At 45.2% G+C, this 26,250-nt stretch overlaps 1 protein-coding gene and 1 pseudogene across 4 annotated transcripts; both read right to left on the minus strand.

Annotated features, from left to right (window-relative positions):
* Positions 1 to 4,758: 4,758 nt before the first annotated feature.
* On the minus strand, positions 4,759 to 26,247 carry KNOP1 (lysine rich nucleolar protein 1). Of its 4 annotated transcripts, none has more exons than XM_045875082.2 (5): positions 26,106 to 26,247; positions 22,426 to 23,348; positions 18,804 to 18,872; positions 11,521 to 11,598; positions 4,759 to 8,910 (listed from the first exon to the last, which is right to left on the minus strand). In XM_045875082.2, exons 2-5 carry the CDS (start codon positions 23,344 to 23,346, stop codon positions 8,599 to 8,601), a joined length of 1,380 nt encoding a protein of 459 aa, XP_045731038.1. In that variant the 5' UTR covers positions 23,347 to 23,348; positions 26,106 to 26,247; the 3' UTR covers positions 4,759 to 8,598. The 4 variants fall into 4 exon arrangements, with proteins under 4 accessions (XP_045731038.1, XP_054363506.1, XP_064448680.1 ...); XM_054507531.2 differs by lacking the exon at positions 26,106 to 26,247 and adding an exon at positions 25,582 to 25,963; XM_064592610.1 differs by lacking the exon at positions 26,106 to 26,247 and adding an exon at positions 25,373 to 25,545.
* On the minus strand, positions 24,780 to 24,870 carry LOC123845190 (U2 spliceosomal RNA; annotated as a pseudogene).
* Positions 26,248 to 26,250: the final 3 nt, after the last annotated feature.

A 26,250-nucleotide genomic window follows, 5' to 3' on the forward strand; every position in this document is an offset into this window, starting at 1 on the left:
CTGCAGGTCCCCTCCTACAGCAGACCTGCACAAACCCTGCTACAACCATGCGCCCCTGCATTCTATGGACCTGCTTCCTCCAATGCACCCTTGGCCAGAACCCAAAAGCTTCTCAGCGGTCAACACAAGGAAAGTGCCCTGTAGTTGAGTGCTACTGCATCTCTAGCAAATGGTTGGTCTGACTCAACTCAAGCCAGACGTGGCCCCAGATTGGCCCACTTAACACAGGGACCAAACCCTGCCCACAACAGGCAAAGAGCCACTGCAGACACCTGAAAGTAAAAGCAGCTCAGCCACAGTAACAGGACACACAACACACATAGTAGACACCCTGAAGCACCAGGTTCTGATAAACCAGACACTGCATGGCACTAAAGGACCTCCTTCATAAGGCCACTACTTTCAAGAACAGGAGAGGTAGCTGATTTTCCTAACATAGAAACAGACACACAGAGACAAAATGAGGAGATAAAGGAATATGTCACAAATGAAAGAACAGGACAAAATCATAGCAAGGGAGCTAAACAAAATGGAGATAAGTAATATATATACCTGATAAAGAATTTAAAGTAATGGTCATAAAGATACTCATTGGACTGTAGAAAAGAGTGGAGGACCTCAGTAAGACAAAGAAATAGAAAACATAAAAAGACCCAATCAGAGATAAAGAACTCAATAAATGAAATTCGTAATACACTAGATGGAATAAATAGTAGACGAGAGGAAGCAGAAGAATGGATTGATGACCTGGAGGGCAGAGTAATAGAAAGCAATCAAATTGAACAGGAAGGAGAAAAAAACAATAATGAAAAATGAAAATGACTTAGGGAACTCAGCAACACTATCAGTGTAATAACATCTGCATTATAGGGATCCCAGAAGGAGAAGAAAGAAAAAAGGGGGCAGAAAGCTTAAGAAATAATAGCTGAAAAGTTCCCAAATCTGGAGAAGGAAACAGAAATCCAGATCCAGGAGGCACTAAGAGCCCCCATCAAAATCAACCCAAGGAGGTCCACACCAAGACACATAGTAATTAAAATGGCCAACAGTAGTAATAAAGAGAGAATTTTAAAAGCCACAAGGGAAAACAGTTACATACAAGGGAAACCCTGTAAGGCATTCAGGTGATTTTTCAGAAATGTTTGCAGGCCAGAAGGGAGTGGCATGATAATATTCAAAGTGCTGAAAGGAAAAAACCTGCAGCCATGAATACTCTACCCAGCAAGGGTATCATTCAGAATGAGAGAGAAAGTGCTTCCCAGACAAATAAGTTAAATTCATGACCACTAAACCAGCTGTACAAGAAATGTTAAAGGGGACTCTGAGTGGAAAGGAAAGATGATAAATAGGAAGAAGAAAAGCAGGAAGCACAAAAGTAGGAAAATTAGGTATATCTAAAAAAAAAATAAGGGATTCATAAAATAAAAGGATGTAAGACACCATATACTTTAAATGTGGGGGGAGAGGAGTAAATGGATTCAAACTTAAGTGACCATCAACTTAATATAGACTGATGTATACATAAGATGTTATATACAAACCTAATGGTAACTACAAATCAAAAATCAGTAATAGACGTGCAAAAAATAAAGAGAAAGGAATCCAAGTATATCACTAAAGAAAGCCAGCAAACAGTGAGAAAAGAGAGCAAAAGGAAAACAACAAAACAACCATAAAACAAGCAACAAAATGGCAATAAATATATACTGATCAATAATTACTTGGAATATAAGCAGCCCAAGTGTCCATCAATAGATGAATTGATAAAGAAGAGGTGACACCTACACACTCGAGTATTAGCCATAAAAAGAAAATCTTGCCATTTGCAACATGGATCTACAGAGTATAACACTGTGAAATAAGTCAGAGAAAGACAAATACCATATGATGTGGAATTTAAGAAACAAAACAAATGAACAAAGAAAAAAAGACAAACCAAAAAACAGACTCTTAACTAAAGAGAACTGATGTTTACCAGAGGGGTGTGGGGTGGAGGGGAATGGGTAAAAATAGATGAAGGGGATTAAGAGTACACTTACTATGATGAGCAGTCTGTAATGTATAGAATTACTGCATCACTGTATCATACACCTGAACTAATATCACACTGTATGTTAACTATAATGGAATACATACATACCTAAGAATAAATTTAACCAAGGTGGTGAAAGAACTATACTGAAAATTATAAGACACTGATGAAAGAAACTGAAGATCACATAAATAAATGGAAAGATATACCATGCTCATGGATTGGAAGAATATTGTTAAGATGTCCATACTACCCAAAGCAATCTATAGGTTCAATGCAATCCCTATCAAAATACCTATAGCATTATCCACAGAACTGGAACGAACAATCCTAAAATTTGTATGGAACCACAAAAGACCCTGAATAGCCAAAGCAATCTTGGGACAGAAAAACAAAGCTGGAGGTAGCACAATCCCAGATTTTAAACTACACTACAAAGCAACAGTAATCAAAACAGAATAGTACTGGCACAAAAACAGACACACAAATCAACAGAAGAGAACAGAGAGCCCAGAAATAAACCCACATTTATATGGTCAATTACCCTATGACAAAGGATCCAAGGATCTTACAATGGTGAGAAAGACCATCTGCTCAATAAATGGTGTTGGGAAAACTGGACAGGTACATCAAAAGAATGAAACTGTACCACTTCCTTACACCACATACAAAAATATATTCAAAATTGATTCAAGACTTAAATGTAAGACCTGAAACCATAAAACTCCTGAAGGAAAACATAGGCAGTAAACTCTTAGACAATGGTCTTAGCAACATTTTTCTGGATCTGTCTCCTCAGGCAAGGGCAACATGAGCAAAAATAAATAACTGGACTACTAAAAAGCTTTTGCACAGCAAAGGAAATTATCAACAAAGCAAAAAGGCAACCTACTGAATGGGAGAAGATATATGTAAATATTTGATAAGGAGTTAATATCCAAAACATATTAAAAAAACTCATACAACTAAACACCAAAACCCCTCAAATAATTCAATTAAAAACAGGCAGAGGACCTGGACAGGCATTTTTCCAAAGAAGATATACAGATGGCCAACAGACACATGAAAAGATACTCAACATCACTCATCATCAGGGAAACACAAATGAAAATCACAATGACACATCACCTCACACCTGTCAGATTAACTATAATCAAAAAGACAAGAAATAACAAGTGTTGTCGAGGATGTGGAAAAAGGGAACCTCCATGCATTGTTGGTGGGAATGTAAATTGGTGCAGCCACTATGGAGACCAGTATAGAGGTTCCTAAAAAAATTAAAAATAGAAATACCGTATGATCCACTTCTGGGTGTTTACCCAAAAAAACCCCATCAGGAATATTACTCAGCCATAAAAAAGAGTAAACTCTTGCCTTTTGCAACAACATGGAAACACTATAGGGTATTACGGTAAGTGAAGTAAGTCAGAAAAAGATAAATATCATACAATTTCACTTACATGTGGAATCTAACAAATGAACAAACAGACTCATAAATACAGAGAAAATACTGGTGGTTGCCAGAGGGCAGGGGGGTGGGAGGAAGAGAGAAACAGGTGAAGGGGATTAAGAGGTACAAACTTCCAGTTATAAAATAAATAAATCACAGAGATATAAGCAGAGGGAATACAATCAGTAATATTGTAATAACTTTGTAGGGTAAAAGATGGTAATTATACTTTTTGTGGTAGGCATTTTTTAAGGCATATAAATGTCAAATGACTATGTTGTACACATGAAACTTAATACAGTATATGTCAAGTACAATTAAAAATAAATTTAAAAAAACACAATGGTGGATTAGAGAAAGTGAGGTCAAATCTGCAATTCCCTCTGTGGCTTCAGTGGAAAGTATATAACCGAATAAACCTCCCAAAGGAACATTTATGTTCATGACTGTTCATTTAATTACTTCTGATTCTCTTCATCTAGAAGAGAACTTGTCTAAACATATTGCCCTGTTTGCTTTGTGGCCATAATTCTAAACTGCATGTGATTCTACCTTTTTACCACCAGATTTTTGGAATCTGGAATCTGATTCTTGTATTATTGCTAATGAGCTTCCACTGACATTTTATTTTGAATCAATAAAAGCATTAATATTGATTGGTGGTGATTCACAGCCTGGAAGCCTGTGCTCAGGAAAATGCATTCATTTAATCCAAGTTGTAGATTAAAGTGCCCCAAACTTTTGTACTTCTGGAATATATATACTGGACATAAATTACATTTCATCTCTACCCTGTGAAATGTAGGATTACAGTTCACACAGTAAATCTCAGTAAAAGTGGCTAAAATAATTTTTAAAAATAAATTTGTATTAAATTCATATTTTTACTGAACAGTTTAGGACGAAAGAATATATATGGATTTTCTGGCCAACTTAATTGTTAATTTCCCCCCCACCCCCCACCCCTGGCCCCCAGCCTGAGAAAAGAGCCTACGTTAAAGAACAGCGGATTCTAGGGCGCCTGGGTGGCTCAGTTGGTTAAGCGACGGCCTTCGGCTCAGGTCATGATCCTGGAGTCCCTGGATTGAGTCCCGCATCGGGCTCCCTGCTCGGCAGGGAGTCTGCTTCTCCCTCTGACCCTCCTCCCTCTCATGCTGTCTCAAAGAAATAAATAAAATCTTTAAAAAAAAAAAAAAGAACAGCGGATTCTGAATAACCCTTTTGCTCCCCTTTACTGAACAAAACATACAGAAGTTCAGAAAGCATGGTGGTATTACTCAAATATTACCAAGGGACCTTTATTTCACAAAATTATTTCCATTAAAATTATTTCATATACCACTGTTACTATATGATACATCTGTTTGAATGAAACACAATTGGCAAATTCACAGATTACCCGCTTTAAGTCTTTTCTTCTACTCTGAGGCTGTTCATATCAGACAGCGTTCATTCCCAAGCCTGAGTAACATAATGTTCTTAAATTGACATGAATTTGGACTTTCGTATTAGGTTGAGTAATGCATTACCTCAAAGGAGCTTCAGAACCATCTGTCACCAGGCCCAGGCAAAGGCTTAGATTTTCTATGATCTGTTGTGGTTTTCCTCAGCCCATTACTGAATCAATTAGCCAATCTCTGAAAACCAGAGCCTACAGGGGATGTCATTACAAAGGACAATGGAACAATAAAAATTCAAAGAATTTTAAGAAATAAGGTAAAAAAAAATGAGGAAAAGTTCTGCATGAGACTTGTATTACTTTTCTATTGCTGCTTTAACAAATTACCACAAATTTAGTGGCTTACAACAATACAATTCTATCACCTTGCAGATCTGTTTTTCCCAAGTCCAACAGGTCTCAGCAGGCTTACCCTCAAAATGAAGGTATGGGCAGGGCTTTGTTCCTTCTGGAGGCTCTGGGGGCAGGTGGGGGAGAATGTTTTCTTGACCTTCCTAGCTTCTAGAGGCCATCTGCATTCTTTAGCTTGTGGCCCCTTCCTCTAACTTAAAACCAGCAACAGCTTGTTGAGTTTTTCTTACAAGTCTCTTCCACATTTCTGCCTCCCCCTTCTACAGTTAAGAACCCATATGATTACACTGGGCCCAATCAGACAATCCAGGATCATCTTATTTTAAGGTCAGCTGACTGGCAACTGTAATTCCATCTGCTACCCTAAACTCTCTTTTGTGTGCTAACACTCATAGGTTCTGGTGACTGGGACATGGACAACATATGTTGTCCATGGGGTCCAATGACCCCATGGGGGGTCATTATTCTGCCAATCACAAACCTCAATAATTCTGTTTGTAGAGCTGAATACACAATTTCTTTTCGAGGAGAACTTTGTCTATCTAGCAAATACTTTTGATGGACCGGTCTAGTTATGGAAAGCAAGTCTCAGGGTAGGGCCTAGCAGGCTAAGGCAGAAATAGCAGGAATCACTGCAAAGGATGAAGTAATTAAGAATCATAAGGTTTCAGAGATAGCTGGATAAGGGCAACTGAGGAGGGAAGGACCCTGCCAATAGGAGGGTCAGTCGAGTGAGAAATCCCCAAGGGAGAAATGAGAACAGGGCTGTTAAATATTCAACTAAGACCTTGGCTGTGCTATATGCCAGACCTCTCCTGCCCCGATTCTGAGTAAAAATCCCAAAACCGCCTTTTGCAGTGGAGACATGCTGTGTTCTACAGAGTCAAGACATCAAGAGCATAGGAAATCACACCCAAAAAACCCTTGCAAATTGATGGCTCTGGACATGGGGAAAAGGGGCAGAGGTGGCACAAGTCAATGCGTTTAATTCACAAAAGCGAGGACCCCAGCTAACACAGGAAGCTCAGAGTGAAAATCCTCCCGGGACTGCACACTGCTACAGGACAGAGACCTCCTCACTTGGGAAATGGTGTCTCTGCCACTCTTGTCAATGCAGACCAAGGTTAAGTCCATTTTGAGGCCACTGGCCATCTTGCTGTCTGGGCTGTTCCATCTGCTCTGGTTAGACCCTCCTTCAGAAACAAACTATAAACCTTCTCCTAAGCCAGTGGAACTCTTCAGCCAATGGTGATACATTAAGTTTGAAAGTCAAATCCTATTACACGGACTATTTATACTAAATGACAGGAGGGGAAAGGCCTGACCATCACATCGCTAATGAGAACTATCACTATGGGGACAAGAGAGTGGACAACTAATTAACTAATCTCCAGAATCACCCAAGAGATGGTTGAGCACAACCCTTCCTGACGAGCCAAGGCAGGCCCAAACTGTAGAGTGATCTCTTGACAAGTTAAAAAGACTGAGAGAAACAGTCAATACAGTGAGTGAATTCCTGTGGTGTAGATCAAGGCCAGGAGAGATTTATCCCCCTGTGAAAAGGAGGTGCTCTGAAGTAGCTAACTCAAACACAGAACCTTACCTTCCAGGCACTTAGATGGCCTCTTCCATCATGTATCTCAAGGTTGAATCCATCAAAGGCCCAATTCACATTCCGAGTGAAGTGACCCACCTGAAACACTGCTGGGATAGATTTGTGCGACCTCTTCCCTGGCCCATGCTTACTAGGCAGCACCCAGGCAGGCCCGCCTCACCTCTGCCCAGTGGGGCAGTAGTGGACTCCATGTTTGTCTTGCCAGCACCTGCCCCTCACTCTTCCTTTATGACTGGCCTGAGGAGACTCTTCCTCCACACGCCAGGGGCTGGCTCAGAAATGGGCGTATGACCACTAGGCAATGAATGACGATGAAAGGTCTTCTGGAACTTTCCTTGAGCCAAAAGGTTTTTCTTCTTCCTCTGGAATGTTCTAGTATCTTGATATCCCACCTAGAACTGCTACAGCTATTCTTTCAAGCAGCCTGATGAAGCCAATAGGATGGATGGAGCAGAGAGGAAAAGAACATTTCCTTGCTGAGTTGCTGAGTCAATCCCTACACATCAGGACTTCCTGCCCAGTGAGAGACTGAATATCCTGGCTATTTAGCTACCTGAGCTGGGATATCTGTAGGAGGCATTCAGGCCAAGTGATGTGAAAATGTCACACTCAGAACCTGTATTTTCAGATGCAAAATGCTAGGTGAATGGAAAAGGTGGTCATTTGTCACTCAGGTCACTGTACCTGGAGCTCTGTGAGGCTGGTTGTAGGGTCCAGGCATAGCAGCAGTGTCATGATGAGGCAACTTCCTGTGCATCCCAGGCCTCCTGGCATTAGACCTCCACCACACAAGTCACCTAGGACTCTCTCCCTTGTGGTCACAAAGATTCTAATAGACATATCCCTGGGAATTTGCCGTCAGTTCATTAAGACTAACAGTCTCTCTAAAATGCCTTGGTCAGAATTCAGTTAAAGCATGAAGATTAAATCCAAGCTCAACACTGAGGATGGAAGGCAAGAGAGCCAGAAAAGGCAAAATTGGTTTAGAAACACATTTCCCAACCACAGAGGACGCTCAGCCACATCTGCTTGGTGGCCATTCAGACCCCTCTTTGCCTTCAGGATGGGAAAAGAAAATGAGCTTGCTCTTACCTGTTTACCATCAATTCTACTTCCTATTTGAGATTTAGACATCTCACAAAACTTGTCTCTTCAATCAAGAGATTTTCATCCCCCATGAGTATTCCTGGTGAAATTCCCTAGAAGGGGACATTCGGAGTAGTGAATAGTGACACAGGACGTGGGATACAGAAGTCCAACACGTGGCACTTACTGGTTGGGTGAACTGGGCAATTTTATTACTTCATCCCTGAACCTCAGTTTCCTCATCAGTAAGATGGGGATAATAGCACCTATTTCATAATTACTAACTACATTAATGCGAGGGAAACACAGTAGTACGTACCTGGCACATACTAAGCACTCAGCAAATTTAGCTATTATTTATATATGCTGATGTCTTCACACAGGGATGGAATGCTTAATACACAAAATAGTAGGTGTTAGCCACTCACATGTTCTCTTGGCTTCTGAAACATGAGCTCCCTGACCCTACTTCGTCCAAGCACACAGGCAGAGTTTTCCTTAATCTCTGCAGAGGTTTGATCTGAGACAGTTGTCAGATGGCTTTCAACTGCATAAATGAATAATAAAAGCAATTTGGGCTGTTTTGAAGGACAAGACAGTAGAGTCTAATCTTCAAACTTAATCGACTTGGAAGCATTCCTGTCAATATAAAAGGTTTTGTCTGGGGCGGTGGAGAAGCCAAGGCCAGCGCCCCGCTTGTGCTTCCAGCTCATGGCCCGGTCGTAGTCCTGCTGCAGGTTCTGCTGCAGGGCGTCGGCCGCCTTCTTGCTGAGAGCCATGTTGGGCCTTCCGATCGTGTTAGAGGGGCGGCTGAATGAAGGGGCCCCATTTTTAAAGCCACCCATCAGTTTGAGAAATTTCAGTTTCTGTTCCTCGTTTTCAAAGCTGGCAGTATCCCACTGGCCAAACTGAGTTCCCTGTATAGAGAAAAAGAGGTGGTTATTTTCCTGGTTTCCAAAGTCCTGCCCCTTCCCCAGCCCCAGCCCCACCAGGGAGGATCCAGCTGATTAAATGCTGGCTATGTACCAGGCACAGTGCTCATGAGCACATCAATGGACTGTCTTCTGAATTCTAACAAGAGCCCTATGAGGAATACTGTTAGCATTCCCATTTTACTGATAAGGAAATGGGAGGTCTGCAGCTTAACTGGGGGCACAAACCTCATTAACGACCCTGCTGGAATTCTATCTCAGGTCTGGCCTACACCAGGGCCCACCATGGAGCTGCCTGTCTGCTTTACTCCTTCCCTCACTCACTGCAAAGAGCATGGCATACTTCACCTCACCTCACCTCCAACAACCTCACCTCCCAACACACCTCTACACACCTCCCAGCACAACTCACCTCACCTCACCAGCTGGCTACCCACTCTTCCCTCAGCCTAAGGTTTCTGACAGTTGGAAGGAGGAGGAGGCAAGTGGGAATCTGAAATGAACTTCTCTTCACACAAGCACTGCATTTCATAGCAGGGAGTGGAGGCCCAGAGAGGTCAAGGGTCACACAGCTGAGTCCGAAGCTGAGCCAGCCCAGGAACTCCAGGAACTTGGGGGTTCCAATTCCTGTCCAGAGTACTCTACCACCTATACACAAATCATCCATGTTCAAGAAAATTCAAGACAGTCCCTCAGAGAAGCTGCATAAGAAAAGACCCCTGTCCTTCCCATATCTGTGAGAGAGACAAGAAACCTGGCTCAAGAAAACTAGGAGTTTAAAGTCACAGACACCCAAGAATCCAGCCTACCTGTGTGACCCTGGTCAAATCACCTAAACTCTCTGAGCCTCAATGTCGTCATCTATAAAATAGAGTGTAATACCCTTCTCACAGGGCTTCAGCTACGGATCAAATCACATTTTACACCGACAACCCAGAGCACAATGTTTGGCAACTTTAAATCCTTGATAATTTGTCATTCTTCCCACCCCACCCCAATTGGTGACCTCCATACTGCCTGGAAACTTTCCACTTGCAAGCCAAATCCCAGCTTAGCACTTATTTCTAGGTCAGATTTGGGAGAACAGTAAGAACCAGTCACTGCGACACCTGCCCCGAGTGAAGCAGTGACAAATTCTCCCAGCTTCATAGTGGCCCAGTTGCAGGCATAATTACAGCTTCCTGGGTCTACAATTTCTAGGATGAGAAACCAGCTCGGACACTCCTGCACTGGGTCTGAGGAGAGTGCTGCCAGAGGCTGACCAGTCATAGGTAGGCTAGCTCTCCAAGGGCTGCTGACCCACTGAAAGGGGACCCTCCGGCAGTGGCCCACAGCCACTCTGGAAGCCCCACCATATGCCTCAGCGGTCAAGTGGCCCTAGGTCCTGGGAGGTAATGCCACCTAAAGTGTCCCCAGCAGATACCGCCCCTGGGCCCCAGGAGCCCTCTTCCCCCATCAGGTCCTTCTGGGTACAGCCCCTGGAGCCAAAGGTTCTGAATGATGCTGTCCTGTTTCTTGCCTTCCTCAAGTCAATAACGGTGTCTATCAGCTCTGCTCAGCTCAAGAGGTTGGGGAGAAAGGAGAGAATACCCAGAGGGAAGACACATAACAAAGCCCCTCTCCATATCCCACTGGACCAGAGTATGAGTCTCATTCTACAGGTGTGGAAACTGAGGCTCAGAGAGAAGACATTGCTTGCCTGAGTCTCACAAATAGAAAGTGGCAGAGCCCGAAACTGAACTTGTCTTTTGATCCAAATCAGTTGTTCTTTCCTATGTTAAACTGTGACTTAACAGTGCAGACAGGCAAGGCTTCCCTGTTGTCTGGATCCTTCTTTCCCTCTCCCCCAAATCCAATCTATTAACAAGTCTTTTTGGATTATGAAGCTGTTTTCTTCTATCTTCTGCCACCATCTCAGTCCTCAGGCCTGCAGGCTGAGCCTTCTAACCCACTCCCCATTTCCCCTACATAAATGCCCTCCAGCAGCTCCCACAGTACTTAGAGCCCAGTGCACGCTCCCTACGATGGCCACCGAGGCTGGCCTGGTATGGCCGGCCTGGTATGGCCCACCGTCCTGCCCACATCCCTCAGCCCCCTCAGCCTGACTTTGTGGTCCTTGTGCTGCACTCTCTCCTGTCCCATCTCCTCAGGCCTGGTTTGGAAATCTCCCATTTCAACTGGACCTCGAAGGCAGTCCTGAGAGAGGCCTGCTACCACACTGCTCTCACTTCTGCCTCCTGCCCTGGTCCAAGCAGCCTTTTGAGGTCATCATCCACTGCTGGAAAGCGCCTGTCACATGCCCTCAGTGACTAATGTGTGGGACACCCCACCCATCCACAGCAGGAGACAAAGGTTCAGGCTGCTTATCTTCCTTGGCCAGCTCTCCAGGAGGGAGGCAAGCACCCCTTTCAGAAGGAAGGAAATTAGCTCAGGACAAGTTCTGCAGTGAAAAGAGCCAGCAGGCACACAGGGACAGCCTCAGGGGCCTGGACTAACATGGTCTCCCAGCACTCTGCTCTTCAGGGTGCAACATGCAGAAGGAGGACTCACGGTGCCGGGGTATGCAACCGACCAGAGCCTGAGCAGCAAACTTACTGTCCACTTCCTCGGTTCAGAAGCTTCTGTTTTGCCCGACTCACGATCGATCTCTTCTTGCAAGGCCTTTCGCCTCACCTGAACAAGGGAGAGGAAAGAAAAGAGGGAAATGGGACAGTTTTCCTCTGAGCTTAAAACCGAGCAGAGAGACAGGGCAGGAGGACAAGAGGGTGACAAGAGGGAGAGCAGCTTCCCTCTGCTGCAAATTGGGGCAGGCATTTGTCAAAAGTATCCTCTAAGCAACCCAAGGCTGCAATCCCTTGGCCTAAAATGGGCAGCTTCATTAATCCTTGTTTTGGATTAAGAATGAACTTCTTTTAAGAATGAACTTTCCTGGGATGCCTGGGTGGCTCAGATGGTTAAGCATCTGCCTTCGGCTCAGGTCACGATCCCAGGGCCCTGGGATCGAGTCCCGCATCGGGCTCCTTGCTAGGCGGGGAGCCTGCTTCTCCCTCTGCCGCTGCCTCTCTCTATCTCTCTCTCTGACTCTCATGAATAAAAAAAAAAAAAAAAAAAAAAAAGAATGAACTTTCCTACAAACTGAGCCTTATCCACTTTCAGCACTAGAACCTTTTTTGTCTGTAATAGCCATACTGGGTAGAAACTTCCCAAAGCGTACTGCCTGAAGCCCTGCCTTCCTGTACAGAAGATACTGTAGTTAACTTTCGGGACAGCACTGTTTTCTAGAAATAGCACTGAAGTCAGGCACAGGTTAGTTTGAATCTTAGCTCTGCCATTAACTAGTGTGGCCTTGCGTAAGTCACTTAACCTTTGTGTACTTCCATTTATCTGCAAGTAGAAATATCAGCTACCTTGGAGGATAAATGGGAGAAACAGAATTGTGATCGGATTCATAATAAATACATATTTGGTCTTCATCCAGTTTCTGCACAAAACTCCTAAACCCCTTGGGATTTCCAAAGCAAGGAGTCATCAAGTTGTTTTGTTAATGTTATGTTATGAGGTGAATGCCTCATAACATGTTTTGTTATGCTAATGAGGTGAATGCCTGAAAGAACCTAAGAATAGGGGCTGGTTGCCAGGTGAACCAACCCTGTGACTAGAGGTTTGGAATTTTCAGTCCCATCTCCAACCCCCAAGGAAGGAAGAGGGGCTGAAGGGTGAATCAATCACCAAATGGCCAATGATTTAATCAATCGTGCCTATGTAATGAAGCCTCCATAAAACCCCCAAAAGAGGGGGGTGTTCAGAGAGCTTCAGGGTTGGTGAAAACATGGAGATTTGGGGACAGTGGTATGCTTGGAGAGGGCACGCAAGTTCAGTGCAGTTCCCCATACCTTGCCCTATGTATCACCACCATCCGGCTCTTCCTGATTTATATCCTTTTATTATAAACAACAATCTTGTAAGTAAAAGGTTTCTCTGAGTTTTGTGAACTGCTCTAGCAAATTAATAAAACCCAAGGAGGGGGTTATCAGAACCTCCCATCTATAACAGCCTGGTAAGAAGCACAGGTGACAATCCAGCTTGTAACTGGCATCTGAACTGGGGCATGGGTGGGGAGCAGTCTGGTGGGACTGAGTCCTTAACCTGTGGGATGTGACACGATCTCCAGATATACAGTGTCAGAACTGAGCTGAATGGTAGGCCACCCAGTTGGTGGCCAAGTATTGCTGGGGTGGGAGAACCCCCTACCCCACATGAAATTGTTGGGTGCAGAATGTAAGAACCTAACAAAGTGCCTGGTCCACAGTAGGTACATCTTATACAATGTTGCCAGCATGGCTCAAGGCCACCATCAGTGGACTAATGACCCTGCTGTTTGATATAAAAGCTTCCAGGACCAATATCCCTGATGAACATAGATGCAAAAGTCCTCAACAAAATGTTAGCAAACTGAATTCAGCATTAAAAGGATCATTCACCATGATCAAGTAGGATTTATCTCAGGGAAGCAAGGATGGTTTAATATCTGTAAATCAACATCAACAAAATGAATAAAAATACTCATCTCAATACATGCAGAAAAAGCATTTGACAAAATTCATCATCAATTCATGGTAACAACTGTCAACAAAGTGGGTACAGAGGGAACATACCTCAACATAAAAGGCCATAAATGATAAACCCAAAGTTAATATCATACTAAATGGTGAAAAGCTGCGAACTTTTTCTCTAAGATGAGAAACAAAACAAAAATATCTACTCTCATCACTTTTATTCAACACAGTATTGAAGTGTCTGCCACAAGAGACAAGAAAAAGAAAAGGGATCCAAATTGGAAAGAAAGAAAACTGTCACTACCTGCAGATGGCATGATACTCTGTATAGAAAACCCTAAAGACTCCACCAAAAAACTATTACAACTAATAAATGAATTCAGTAAAAGCTGCAGGATACAAAATCAATATATAAGAATCTGTTGCAGGGTGCCTGGGTGGCTCAGTTGTTAAGCATCTGCCTCCGGCTCAGGTCACATGATCCCAGGGTCCTGGGATCGAGTCCCACATCAGGCTCCCTGCTCTGCGGGAAGCCTGCTTCTCCCTCTCCCACTCCCCTTGCTTGTGTTCCTGCTCTCACTATCTGTCAAATAAATAAATAAAATCTTAAAAAAAAAAAATCTGTTGCATTTCTATACACTAATAACAACCTATCAAAAAGAGAAATTAAAAAAATACCCCTGGGGGCACTTGGGTGGCTCAGCTGGTTAAGCGTCTGACTCTTAACATGATCTCAGGGTCGTGAGATCTCCTGCTTAAGATTCTCTTTCTCCCTTTACCCACCCACCCCCCATTCGCTATCTCTGTCTTAAAAAAAGGAAAACACTCCCATTTACAACTGCATCAAAAAGAATAAAATACTTAGGAATAAATAGGCAAAAGAGGTATACTCTGAAAACTATAAGACACTGATGAAAGAAACTGAAGATCACATAAATAAATGGAAAGATATACCATGCTCATGGATTGGAAGAATTAATATTGTTAAAATGTCCATACTACCCAAAGCAATCTACAGGTTCAATGCAATCCCTATCAAAATACCAATAGCATTTTCTATAGAACTGGAACTAACAATCCTAAAGTTTGTATGGAACCACAAGACTCTGAATAGCCAAAGCAATCTTGAGGAAAACAAAGCTGGGGGTAGCACAATCCCAAATTTCAAACTATACTACAAAGCAACAGTAATCAAAACAGAATGGTACTGCCACAGAAGCAGACACACAGATTGATAGAAGAAAACACAGAGCCCAGAAAAAAAACCCCACATTTATGTGGTCAATTAATCTATGGACAAAGGATCCAAGAATATACAATGGGGGAAAGATGGTCTCTAATAAATGGTGTTGGGAAAACTGGACAGCTATACCAAAAGGATGGAACTGGTCCACTTGCTTATACCATACACAAAAATAAACTCAAAAAGAATTCAAGACTTAAATGTGAGACCTGAAACCACAGGAGCCCTAAAAGAAAACATAGGCGGTGCACCTGGGTGGCTCAGTCAGTTAAGTGTCTGCCTTCGGCTCAGGTCATGATCCCAGGGTCCTGGGATTAGGCCCCCATAGTGCTCCCTGCTCAGTGGGCAGCCTGCTTCTCCCTCTCCCTCTGCCCCTCCCCCTGCTCATTCTCTCTCAAATAAAATAACACCTTAAAAAAAAAAAACATAGGCTGGCGCCTGGGTGGCTGTGGTTGGGCAACTGCCTTCGGTCATGATCCCAGAGTCTCGGGATCAAGACCCACATTGGGCTCCCTGCTCGGCGGGGAGCCTGCTTGCCCCTGACCCTCTCCCATCTCATGCTCTCTCTCTCAAATAAATAAATAGAATCTTAAAAAAAACAAAAACAAAACACATAGGCAATAAACACTTGGACATCAGTTTTAGCAATGTTTTTCTGGATTTGTCTCCTCAGGCAAGGGCAATTAAAAAAACAATTTGGACTACATCAAACTAAAAAGCTTCTGCACAGTGAAGGAAATCATAACAAAAGAAAAGGCAACCTCTGAATGGGAGATGATACAGTTGACCCTTGAACAAGTAGGGGTGAGGGCACAGATTCCCTGCACAGTTGAAAATCCACATGTAATTTCTGACTCCCCCAAAATTTATCTATTAGTAGCCTACTGTTAACTTGAAGCCTTACCAATAATATAAACAGTTGATTAACACAGATTTTGTAAGTTATACATATTACATACTGTATTCTTACAATAAAGCTAAAGGTGTTAAAATCGTAAGGAAGAAAAAATGCATTTACATACTGTATCAAAAAAAATCCATGTATTCATGTACTTGTGCAATTCAAACCCATGTTGTTCAAGGATCAACTTATTTGCAAATAATATATTCAATAAGGGGCTAATATTCAAAATATATAAAGAACTCATACAATACCAAAAATAAATAAATAAATAAAAGGGCAGAGGACCTGAATAGACACTGTTCTGAAGACATACAAATGGCCAACAGACACATGAACAGATGTTCAACATCATTAACCATCAGGAAAATGCAAATCAAAACCACAATGAGCTATCACATTACACCAGTCAGAATGGCTAGTATCAAAAAGACAGGAAATACCAAGTGTTGGCAAGGATGCAGAGAAAAGGCAACTCTTGTACATGGTTAGTGTGAATGTAAATTGGTACAACCACTCTAAAAAACAGCATGGAATTTCCTCAAAAATTTAAAAACTGAAATGCCATATAAGCCGGTAATTCTACTTCGGGTATTTACCCAAAGAAAAGGAAAACACTAATTTGAAAAGATATATGTACCCCTATGTTTATCCCATTATTTACAATAGCCAACATATGGATGCATCCTAAGTGTTCACTGATAGATGAATGCAAAAAGATGTGGTATGTGTACACATATGTACACGTACACACATGGCACCCAACACAGTGGAATATTACTCAGTCATGAAAAAGAATGAACTCTTGCCATTTGCAACAACATGGATGGACCTACAGTGTATTATGCTAAGTGAAATCACTGAGACAGAAAAAAGAACAAACAAAACAGAAATGACTCATAAAAACAGAAAACTAGTGGTTGAGAGATGGAGGGGTATAGGCAGATGGGCTCAAATAGGTGAAAGAGATTGAGAGGTACAAACTTCTAGTTATAAATAAGTCACAGGCATGTAAAGTACAGCACAGGGAACATAGTAATATTGTAAAAGCTTTGTATGGTGACAGATGGTAACTACACTTACTGTGGTGAGCATTTCATAAAATACGTAATTACTGAATCATTAGGTTGTACATCTGAAACTACTGTAACATTGTATGTCAACCACACTTCAATTACAAAAAAAAGCTTCCAGGGCCTTGTCCTCCCTTCTAAGGATTAGGTATAACTTCAGCTGTCCCAATTTGTGGCCTTTCTTCTGCTCCCTTTTTTTTGGGGGGCAGTGAGAGCGAGCGCATGTGCATGTATGAGTTTGGGGTGGTGGCGATGGAGGCGGGAGAGGGAGAAAGAATCTCAAGCAGCTTCCACACCCAGCATAGAGCCCAACATGGAGCTCAATCTCATGACTGAGATCATGACTTGAGCCGAAATCAAGAATTGGACGCTCAACCGACTGAGCCACCTAGGTGTCCCCCCTCCTCCCTTATAATCTCCCACAGGCTACGAGTCAAGGTGACCATTTATAGAGTCAAGGTGACCATTTATGTAAGTTTAAAACTACATAAAACAAAGTGACAGCCGTAAAAATGAGAAAATGATATATTCCTATAGTGGAACCATGCTCCATGTGTGGAATGATACAGATGTACATATACCAAAATGAAAAGCAATCAACAGTTAAATGACAAAAGTTAAAAGAAGAGTATACAGAGCATGATTGCACAGTGCTTTAAAATTACACATATATAGTTACAAAGGAAAAATCTGGAACAATATAACTAAAGGGCTAACAATGATCATTATTAGATGGTAGGATTTCAGGTTGCCTTTGTTTTCAGGTTGCAATTTTTTAACAAAGTAAACTTTTAGCACTTATGGGGAAAACAGGAGAGGTCAAACAGAAAGCTTCACTTACACTGAGGTAATGTGTCACCCAAAATGGTTAAAGGTTTTCTTAAAAACTGTCAAGTAATCAAAGTACTCAGCAGGCACAAAAAAGAAGTAAAGGGTTGTTGGCGAGCCTTGCCCATAGGAAGTTCACAGGCACGGGGACTGAGTTCCAGCAACTTGCTGCATCCTGAGTGGCGGAGGACACCTGGGAAAGGAACTGATGGAAGGTCCTAGACAGGTCAGGGCCCCACCTGTGTCCTCTCTGTGCAGCTGCCCAGCTCATTACCGTTGGCCCTGACTCTGGGGAGCAGTGCGACTATGACCCAAAGGCTAGGGAGCTCCCAGTAGTCAGCATCACCTCACGGATATTCTCGGCCCCACTTCGATGTGCCGCCTCCAGGAAGAGTTCCCCAGTGCCCCAAAGGCATTAGATTTGGAACTTCTGTGGCATCTTACAGGCCTCCTCACACTCCGCTCATTTGCTAGTACTTTCTGGTTTCCTTCTCTCCTGGAGAAGGGCCAAGGGACAGGGTCATCTCTGTATCACACCCTGTTGCTTCTCTCCAGCAATTACTTGCTGACAAAGCAAGAGGATGTGGTCAGGGTAATGGCTGCCACTTCTTAAGCTGAAATATCAGACAGGTCCCTGCTGAGTGCCGCACAAACACGACCTCGTTTGGTCTTCGCAGCCACCTAAGGAGGGTCAGTGAGGTTAGTGACTGCCCAAAGTCACCTCGTTAGTAACGGCCCAAAGCCATGCCTATGCTGTTACCACCCCGTCCTGCCAGGCCTCATTTGGTTCAGGACCATACATACACCCCGATTCCAGAAAGCCACGCTCCAGTGAAAGGATGTGTCTACCTACGGATCTGGGGCACGGCAGAGGCAGAAGCAGATCCACAACAGAGTAACTTCTCTAAACACTCCTGAATCGAGGCCAGGAGACGGCAATGCATGGGCCTGGCTGAGCACATGCTCCCTGTCCTGGTTACAGTTCCTGGGGTCACACTCCCGTCTCTCCCTGCAGCAATTACAAGGAGGAAAGCCTCGCCCTGGGACTCTGAATGAACAGATGGCCCCTCAGTCAGAGCTGTGGTAGTGAAGGGGTCTCCCAGCATGAAGTGGGGGAGGCCCCAAGTTCCTACCACTGGAAGTGTGCCAGAGGCTGGCTGGTGGCTTTTGGGGTCCCTGACACCTCTGGGACCAGGATCTTGTTGCCTTGTAGGAGACAAATGTGTGCCTGGCAGATGGCAAGACACATGGAAGGGGGGTGAGGACCTGGGCCGTACCTGGTCTATGTGCGCCTCATCCATGTTGCCTTTCTTTTCCAACACCACCTCTAAGTCTGTGTCAGGCTCCTGCACAAAAGGGCAAAGGGAGTAAAAGTCAAGCATAGGATGGCCTCTGCCCCAGCAGCTCAGCAGATGAGATCACGAGAGTCCAGAAAAGACCAAAGACCGCAGCACCACCTCAACCCCTGCCACTTACAGAACTTCTGACGTCCTCTTGTGGAATCGTGGAACAATTCTCACCAATTCTCCCCTCAAAACAATGGCACTGACCTTTCTGACATGTGAAGAAACTAAGGCTTAGAGAGGCGAAGCGACCATCATGAAGTCACCCCCACAGCTCAGGGACAGGGATGACACTAATGCGGGTCTCCTGACTTAGGCTTGGTGCACCTTTCCTGCCACATAGACATCATCTTACCTCCCATGGCACCAAACCAGTAAGAGGAGCGAGGCCAAGGGTCCTGCTGATGGTGGGAGGGAAACTAGCAAGGGACAGGTGGGCTCGGGGCCCTGATTGGGGGGTGGGGAGGGAGACCCTGCCAGCAAACCCAAACCCAGTTCTCTCCTCAAGAGTGCCCCCAACCCACTCCTAGTCACTGCCTTCTCTCCTGTTTGGACAACCACAAGTCTTTAACACCTGCTTCTTCACCCACCTGAGCACAGCAGCTCAGGTGAGCTTTAAAACCTCAACTGGAGGGGCACCTGGCCATCTCAGTCAGCAGAGCATGAGACTCTTGATCTTGGGGTTGTAGGTTCGAGCCCCACATTGGGTATAGAGATTACTTAAAAATAAAACCTTGGGGCGCCTGGGCGGCTCAGTCAGTTAAGCGTCCAACTCCTGATTTCGGCTCAGGTCATGATCTCAGGGTTGTGGGATGAAGCCCTGCACTGGGCTCCGCGCTCAGCACAGTCTGCTTGTCCTCCCTCTGCTCCTCTCCCCGCCCCACCGCCTGCTTGCTAGTGTGCACACATGCTCTCTAATACTTAAAAAAAAAAAAAAAAAAAAAACCCTCAAGTGGAACATGTTATATATACACCTTAAACTTGTACCATGTTATATGTCTACCGTATCCCAATCTAAAAAGTAAAAATTTAAGGGGCACCTGGGTGGCGCAGATTAAGCATCCGACTCTTGGTTTCAGCTCAGGTCCAGATCTCAGGGTCCTCAGATTGAGCCCCACATCAGGCTCTGTACTTGGCACAGTCTGCTTGAGATTCTTTCTCCCTCCCCCTCGCCCCTCCCACTTGTGTGTGCGCATGCTTTCTCTAATAAATCTTAAAAAAAAAATCTTTAGTAACTCCACTGGATCACATCACTCCACTCCCCCAAACCCTCCAAAGGCTCTCATCTTGTTTACACAAAAATCTAGGCTCCCGTGGCCTCTCTGGTCTCTAGCACTTGGCCCCCTAAACTTCCAGCTCCCACTACCCCGTCTTCGTTCCTTCCAGGGCCTCTGCGCTTGCTGTTCCCTCTGCATGACCAACGGCAGACACCCCTCACAGGTCTCTGCTTCCATGTGGTGTCCTCACTGGGCCTGCCCTGGGCATGTGTACACGTGCAACACTCTCTCACTGGCCTCAGCCCCCATGGGACCCTCTGAAAGTGAGACCTCAGGCCAGCCACTTTCCCTGGTCCTTTGGTAATGACAACTGCCACATTTCCTGCATCCTTACTGTAGGTGTGCTCTGCCTGGCACCCAGCATCACGTGTGATGATCCCTAAAGAGCTCTGTTCATGCACATCACCTATCCTGACCTTGAAGATGTGTGCATTTCCTGACTCAGTGGGCTGTCCTAGGCAGCAGAGTCCCCATCGCAGGAGATGTTAAACAGAGGGGACTGACCACCTTCCACTGGACTCCGGAGAGAAGGGATTCTAGATTCTGATGGGGGTTAGGCTCCCACCTCTGAGTTCTTCTTGGCCCTAAGAGCTTCTGAATAAAAGAGACCAGTAAAACCAAATCTAATGGACTAGGGCAAAACTGGGAAAAATCCAGAAACCAGAACGCCCTGATTATGGAGGCCACCTTTGCCCTCCTCAACCCTGCCTGGCCAAGCTGAGCTCGAGCCACAAAGACACCTTCCTGATGACCCTGCTCCAGGGAGCTCATCCATCAGTCAGTATTAACTGAGCCCCTCCAATGCCAGGGCCATCCTCCAGTAAGTGCTCAATACACATTAGCCATCATCCTTACTTGAGGACCATGGGGCAGTGGCTGGTCTGAGCTCACCGAGCTTGTCGGTGCAGAACTGGGAAGAGAATCCAGGGCTTGTTCCAATATAAGACAGTCACTTCTTAGGCTCTAATGATACTGGCATCTATGAGAAGTTACAGGGCAGCTTCTGAGAAAGGATGAAACCTCAAGTTCAGAAGCCAGATTGGGTTTAAAACCCAGCCCCACACTGTAACAGGCGGGTGATCTTGATCAAGGTATTTAACTCCTCTGAGTATGTTTTCTTGTCTGTCAAATGAGGATGACCACAGCAGCTAACTGACCAGACTGATGTGAGGATTAAACGGGTTAATACATGGGGAGCATTAGCTTAGTGCCAGGCATACGGTAAGTGTTCAAAAAATTCCAGCCATCACTACCCCAACAGGCCAGACATCTGCTTGGAGTAGGACATGTACCATCTAAACCCCTGCACACGCACATACATACCCCAAAGACAGGAATGGAGGTGTGGCCCTGGCACAGACAGGGGAGGATATGGGCCTATGTAGTCCAAGTGTTCTGGCTCATCTCCTCCCTTCCCTCCCCCACTCAAGGAGGCTTGTCAGGAGGGAGACAGTGGATCTGTTGTCTTCACCAGACCATCAACCATTCCCTTCCTCCTGGGAATTAGGACTGGGTTTTCCTCCCAGAAACTGTCTTTTCCTCCCGACCTCAAGACAGTGGGGTTCAGGTGGGACTGATACCCTAGGCCCCTTCCCCCCCCGCCCCCCGCCTTAGGATCAGGAATTCTGGCTTGTGTGATCCAATTGAGGCCTGTGAGAGCAGCTCTAAGACGACTTCTGTAATCGTTTCGGAAGGGCTCTCTCTCTCCCTTTGGGGGCAGCCTAATTATTAGGATGAAATCCTGGAGCTTCTGAGACCATCTTACTGTGAGGTGGGAGGTGCCTGTCTGGAACCAAAACCGACGAAGCCCAGAGCTGGGGAAAGCCACATGGGCATCTCCTGCAATCCAAATCTATTTGAAATCTAAATCATGTATACTGAGCACAGAAAATAAGCTCAGATAGCCACAGACCATGTTATCTCAAACTATTTGGTTCCTGAGTTTTGGACAGCAAAAGGCAAGAGTTCAGAAAGGGAGATTCATCTAAAAATTTTATTCCAATTTATTTAGATCTTGACTGAAGATAGTGAGGACTTGGGTAGAGTTTCAATAACAAGGGATACCTTTACTATTGAGGATATTCCATGAGCACCTGGATCCAGCCATACCTGAAGTTAAATAGCTTTTAACCTTTCCAGTTACAGGTCTCAACAAATCCCTTTTCTGGCTGAAATCAGTTTATCAGGGTTCTGGCAGCTACAAATATGAGAAACACACACACACCCAACTTCCACCCTTATTCTCCCAAAGCAGAGTCTAATTCTGAAGAAATGCCTACCTCTTCCCAAGGTTCTTCTGCTACTCTGCTCTCTTTCCCCTTCTTCTTTTTATTCCTCTTCAGAGCTGGCTCCTCAATGCCTGGCTGCTCTACCTTTTTCTTGGACTTCATTTTCTTCTTTGCAGGGGACTTGGGGTTATGTCCTATTGAGATGTATTCTGGAGCCTCAACTTTGACTGGCTTCTTACTTCCTTTTCTAGAGCTGCTCTCCACAGACTTGGAGCACTCAAGATGCTCTTCTAGGGAGGTATCTCTCTTCTGGTAGATTTTCTTTTTCTTCTTCATCTTCACGTTGCATTCCCTGGGGCTCCCCTGCTTCCGTTTCTGCCCTGAGGCTGCCTGCTCCTCGCCATCCTTCTCCACTGAGCAAGTGTACAGTGTATCCCCAGACTCACAGAACCAAGGGTCCTTGGCTGAGAAGGCTGCAGCCTCCTGGGCCTTTTTCTCCTTCTTGTGTTTTTTGGGCTTCTTGCCAACTCTGGTCACCTCCTCGCCCTGTCTTGTGTCCGGGGAGGTCTTCACTTTTGAGCCAGAAGACACGGCCAGAGGCCTTAAGGACTTCCTCTTTTTTTTCTTCTCCCCACTCTGGAACTCAGATGAACCAAGAGCCTGCTTCCTGGGGCTGTACAACTTCTCTGTCCGTCCAGCACGTAATATGGTCTCAGGTTCTAGGTGCTCCTCGCAGAGGGTGCTGTGGCCCTTCTTTTTCTTCTTTTTCTTCACTAGAGGGATCTCAGATGCCTGCCCTAGGACCACATTCTTTGAGGGGGATGTGGCTCTTGTGGGACAGATATCAGTGAAATAATTATCACTGTTTAAAACTGAGTACTGAGTCTCTGGTTCTTTGACTACCTTCTTCTTCTTCTTCTTTTTCTCTGGGACCCCAAGGCCCAGGTCTCCTTTGTAGGTTTTGGTGATCATCCCTGAAAAGAGAAATGGTACAAGTTATCTCCATACCAAACCACTCCATGTACAATTCGGCTAGTTAGTGCCAAGAGCCACATTTCTGAGTGGCTAGTCTGAAATGTTAGGGGATGGGAAAAGGCGCGTGACTCCTTTGGAACAAAGGAAAATGTGATTAAAGAAGTAGAATGGAATTTAAATTCAGATTAACGCCAGGTTCAAATTCAAACTGCTCCCTTCACTAACTTAAGCCCTAGTCACCTAGCCTCCCTCCCTGAACATTAATTTCCCCATCTGGAAAATGGGGGGAAATAACAATTCCTTCTCAAAGGGCTATTGGAAAAAATACACAATAATCCGTGGAAAGTGATTCCCTTTCCCACCCCCTTCCTTAAATCTCTGAGCCTAGTGACCCATTCAACAAATTTACCCACTGCCTACCCTTTGCCAGCCACTGAGGATTCATCTGCAATCTAATCAGACAGACCAGGTGCTGTCCTCAGGGGCTTACTTTCACTGAATGAAGGGGAAAGAAATCCTGAGGTCAACTCTTCCTGCTGATTCCCACCAGATGCAATAACTATGGCACAATTAACCCCTTATCTTGGTTCATCTAAGTAGCTCTTTTCCTTTCTGTCTGGAAATTAATTCCCCCCACCTGCAACCTGGATGACTTACCCTCCTAATTACCTTCCCACGTGGCATTACTAGTAATAAGAATAGCAACAAGATATGATGAAAGAAGCCCCAGCTAGGACTGACAAGACCTAGGTTCAAATGGTGACTGACGCCCTCTTGCTGCATAGTGTTGGTTTCTCTGGGCCTCAGTTTCCCCATCCATACTTTATGGAACCAGATCAAACACTGCCAGGGAGAGGGGGAGGTGTTGGGGGCCACACCCCTGCTTGCTTCACTGTTTCTAAATTTTCAAATTAATTACCAACATATAACAATTGAAGATGACACAGAGCAACCTAGAATGCCCAGCTTTTGGCATGTAGGCAACTGTGGGAAGGGGCTGGTGCCCTCAAGTACATTTGAGCTTCCAGCTGGGCCACTTCTCTCCAGTCACCACCCAAGCTGCTGCTGCTCCCTGGACTAGGTGACATGGAGACACCCAGGGAATCCAGAAACAAAATACCCCCCTCGCAGAAGGTTTGAACAGTGGGAGGGAAAGGTCAGGAGCTTCTCCATCCTGAAGCTCGCTTCAGCCTCAGAGCCCTGGGGAACCACAATGGACCTGGCTCACCATTAGCAGCTTCAAAGAGCCAGGCCAGGACTAAGCCATGGCTCAAGTTCATTTATAACTCATGCCAGGAGCACCTGGAAAGTCAAGAGTACATCCTCTCAATTCACTCTTGTCCTGTTTTCTGCTGTATTCCCAAAGCCTAGCTCTGTACCTGACACGATGGGCACTGGCGTCCGGACAGTCCGGGGAGAAGAACACACACAGCGGGTGTTCAATAAATACTCAATGAATTAATGAATGCCAGAGATACAGAGATACTACACTTGATCTTAGCCAAAAGGCCGAGAAGCGATCAGAGATACAGAGATGAACAAGACAAACCACCTGCTATCAAGGAGCAGGTGTAGAAGGAAAAGAGGTGTGATAATGAAAATATAGTGATAAAAGCAAGGCTAGTGGTGATGTCAGAGTAATGAAGTTCATCTAATCTGGCCTACCAGTTGTCTGGAAAGTTTCTAGAACAGAGGTTTCCAGCTTAGGCAACTGCAGGATGGTGGTGTTAATCCCTGAAAAAAAGGAACTTAAGGCGGGTAGTTAGGGGCTGCAGGAGACAGGCTGGTTTACATAGATGTCTTGAGCTATCCAACTGGACAGGAGGATATTCGGTAGACAGGTGGATATGTGGGTCTGAGGCTCACGGGTGACTGGGCTGACATGGGTAAAACAAAACAAAAAACACTTGTAAATATATGGATAGTAACTAAGTCTCAAACAGAATGAGCCTAAGACAAGACCTCAGGGAAACCGGAGAACAGAGGAAGAGCGACCTGCAAAGGCAGGCGAGAAGGTGCAAACCTGGAGAGGGTGCAGTCGAGAGAGCCAAGTGGCGGGAGTGGTCAAGCGATCTGATCAGAACAAAGAAGTTAAAGGGAGACTGTAGTCAATTTAATCCCCTTTCGGCCGTTCGTAATCACTGTAGCTTCCTCCCTCTTTAGCACTGAAGATCCTCTTCTTAACCCTGCGACCCCAGATATATTCGCTCCAAGAAGAGGAAAGAATCTTACAGTGCGTCTCCAGCCAAAGCAAACACTTTCTCCAAAAGCGCTTTTAAAATCTCGCGGTAGTCTCGTGAGGACCGGTGTGAAGACCCCATCTCAGACTCGCTGAGGCTTCGAGCCTTGAATTTACTTGTCCTGGGTCCTAAAGCCAGCAAGTGGCAAAAAGGACTCGAACCCAGCCCGCAGGACGGCGGAGCCCGCGCTCTGCACAATGGAACTAACACCTCACTGCCGCCGCAGGTTCACGAGCAGGAAGCAAGGGACCCAGGAGGCGAGAACGGTCCCTCAAAGGCTCCGCCGCGCCAAAGCTTCCGCACAAACACACAGGGAGGGATTACACGGAATCCCGGCCCCGCTCCAAGGCGGGAGAACTTCCAGGCCAGAGCGAGCACATACATGCGACTGGGGTGGGGGGAATGTGTGGATTTGGGGTACAGGCCACCCACTTCCCCCTCAGTTCGCCGCGCAAGTCCCCAGGCGCAATCTCCACAGCCCGCGGCGCCCCGCCAGCGCCGCTCTTCAGCACTCACCCGTAGGCCAACCTTCCCCGCCTCCACGTGAAAGCCAGCTCTACCGCGACCCGGAAGTTAATCTCGAGTCGCTGGCCCGCCTCCTGGAATTCGGCTCTTTCCGGGTCATAGCCTCGCCGGGAGGGCGGTTGCTGTGGAAACCGCG

This window comes from Mirounga angustirostris, unplaced genomic scaffold (genome assembly GCF_029215605.1).
Source record: "Mirounga angustirostris isolate CCGP_5_RB_7025 unplaced genomic scaffold, mMirAng1.0.hap1 SCAF_5, whole genome shotgun sequence".
Classification (NCBI taxonomy): Eukaryota; Metazoa; Chordata; class Mammalia; order Carnivora; family Phocidae; genus Mirounga; species Mirounga angustirostris.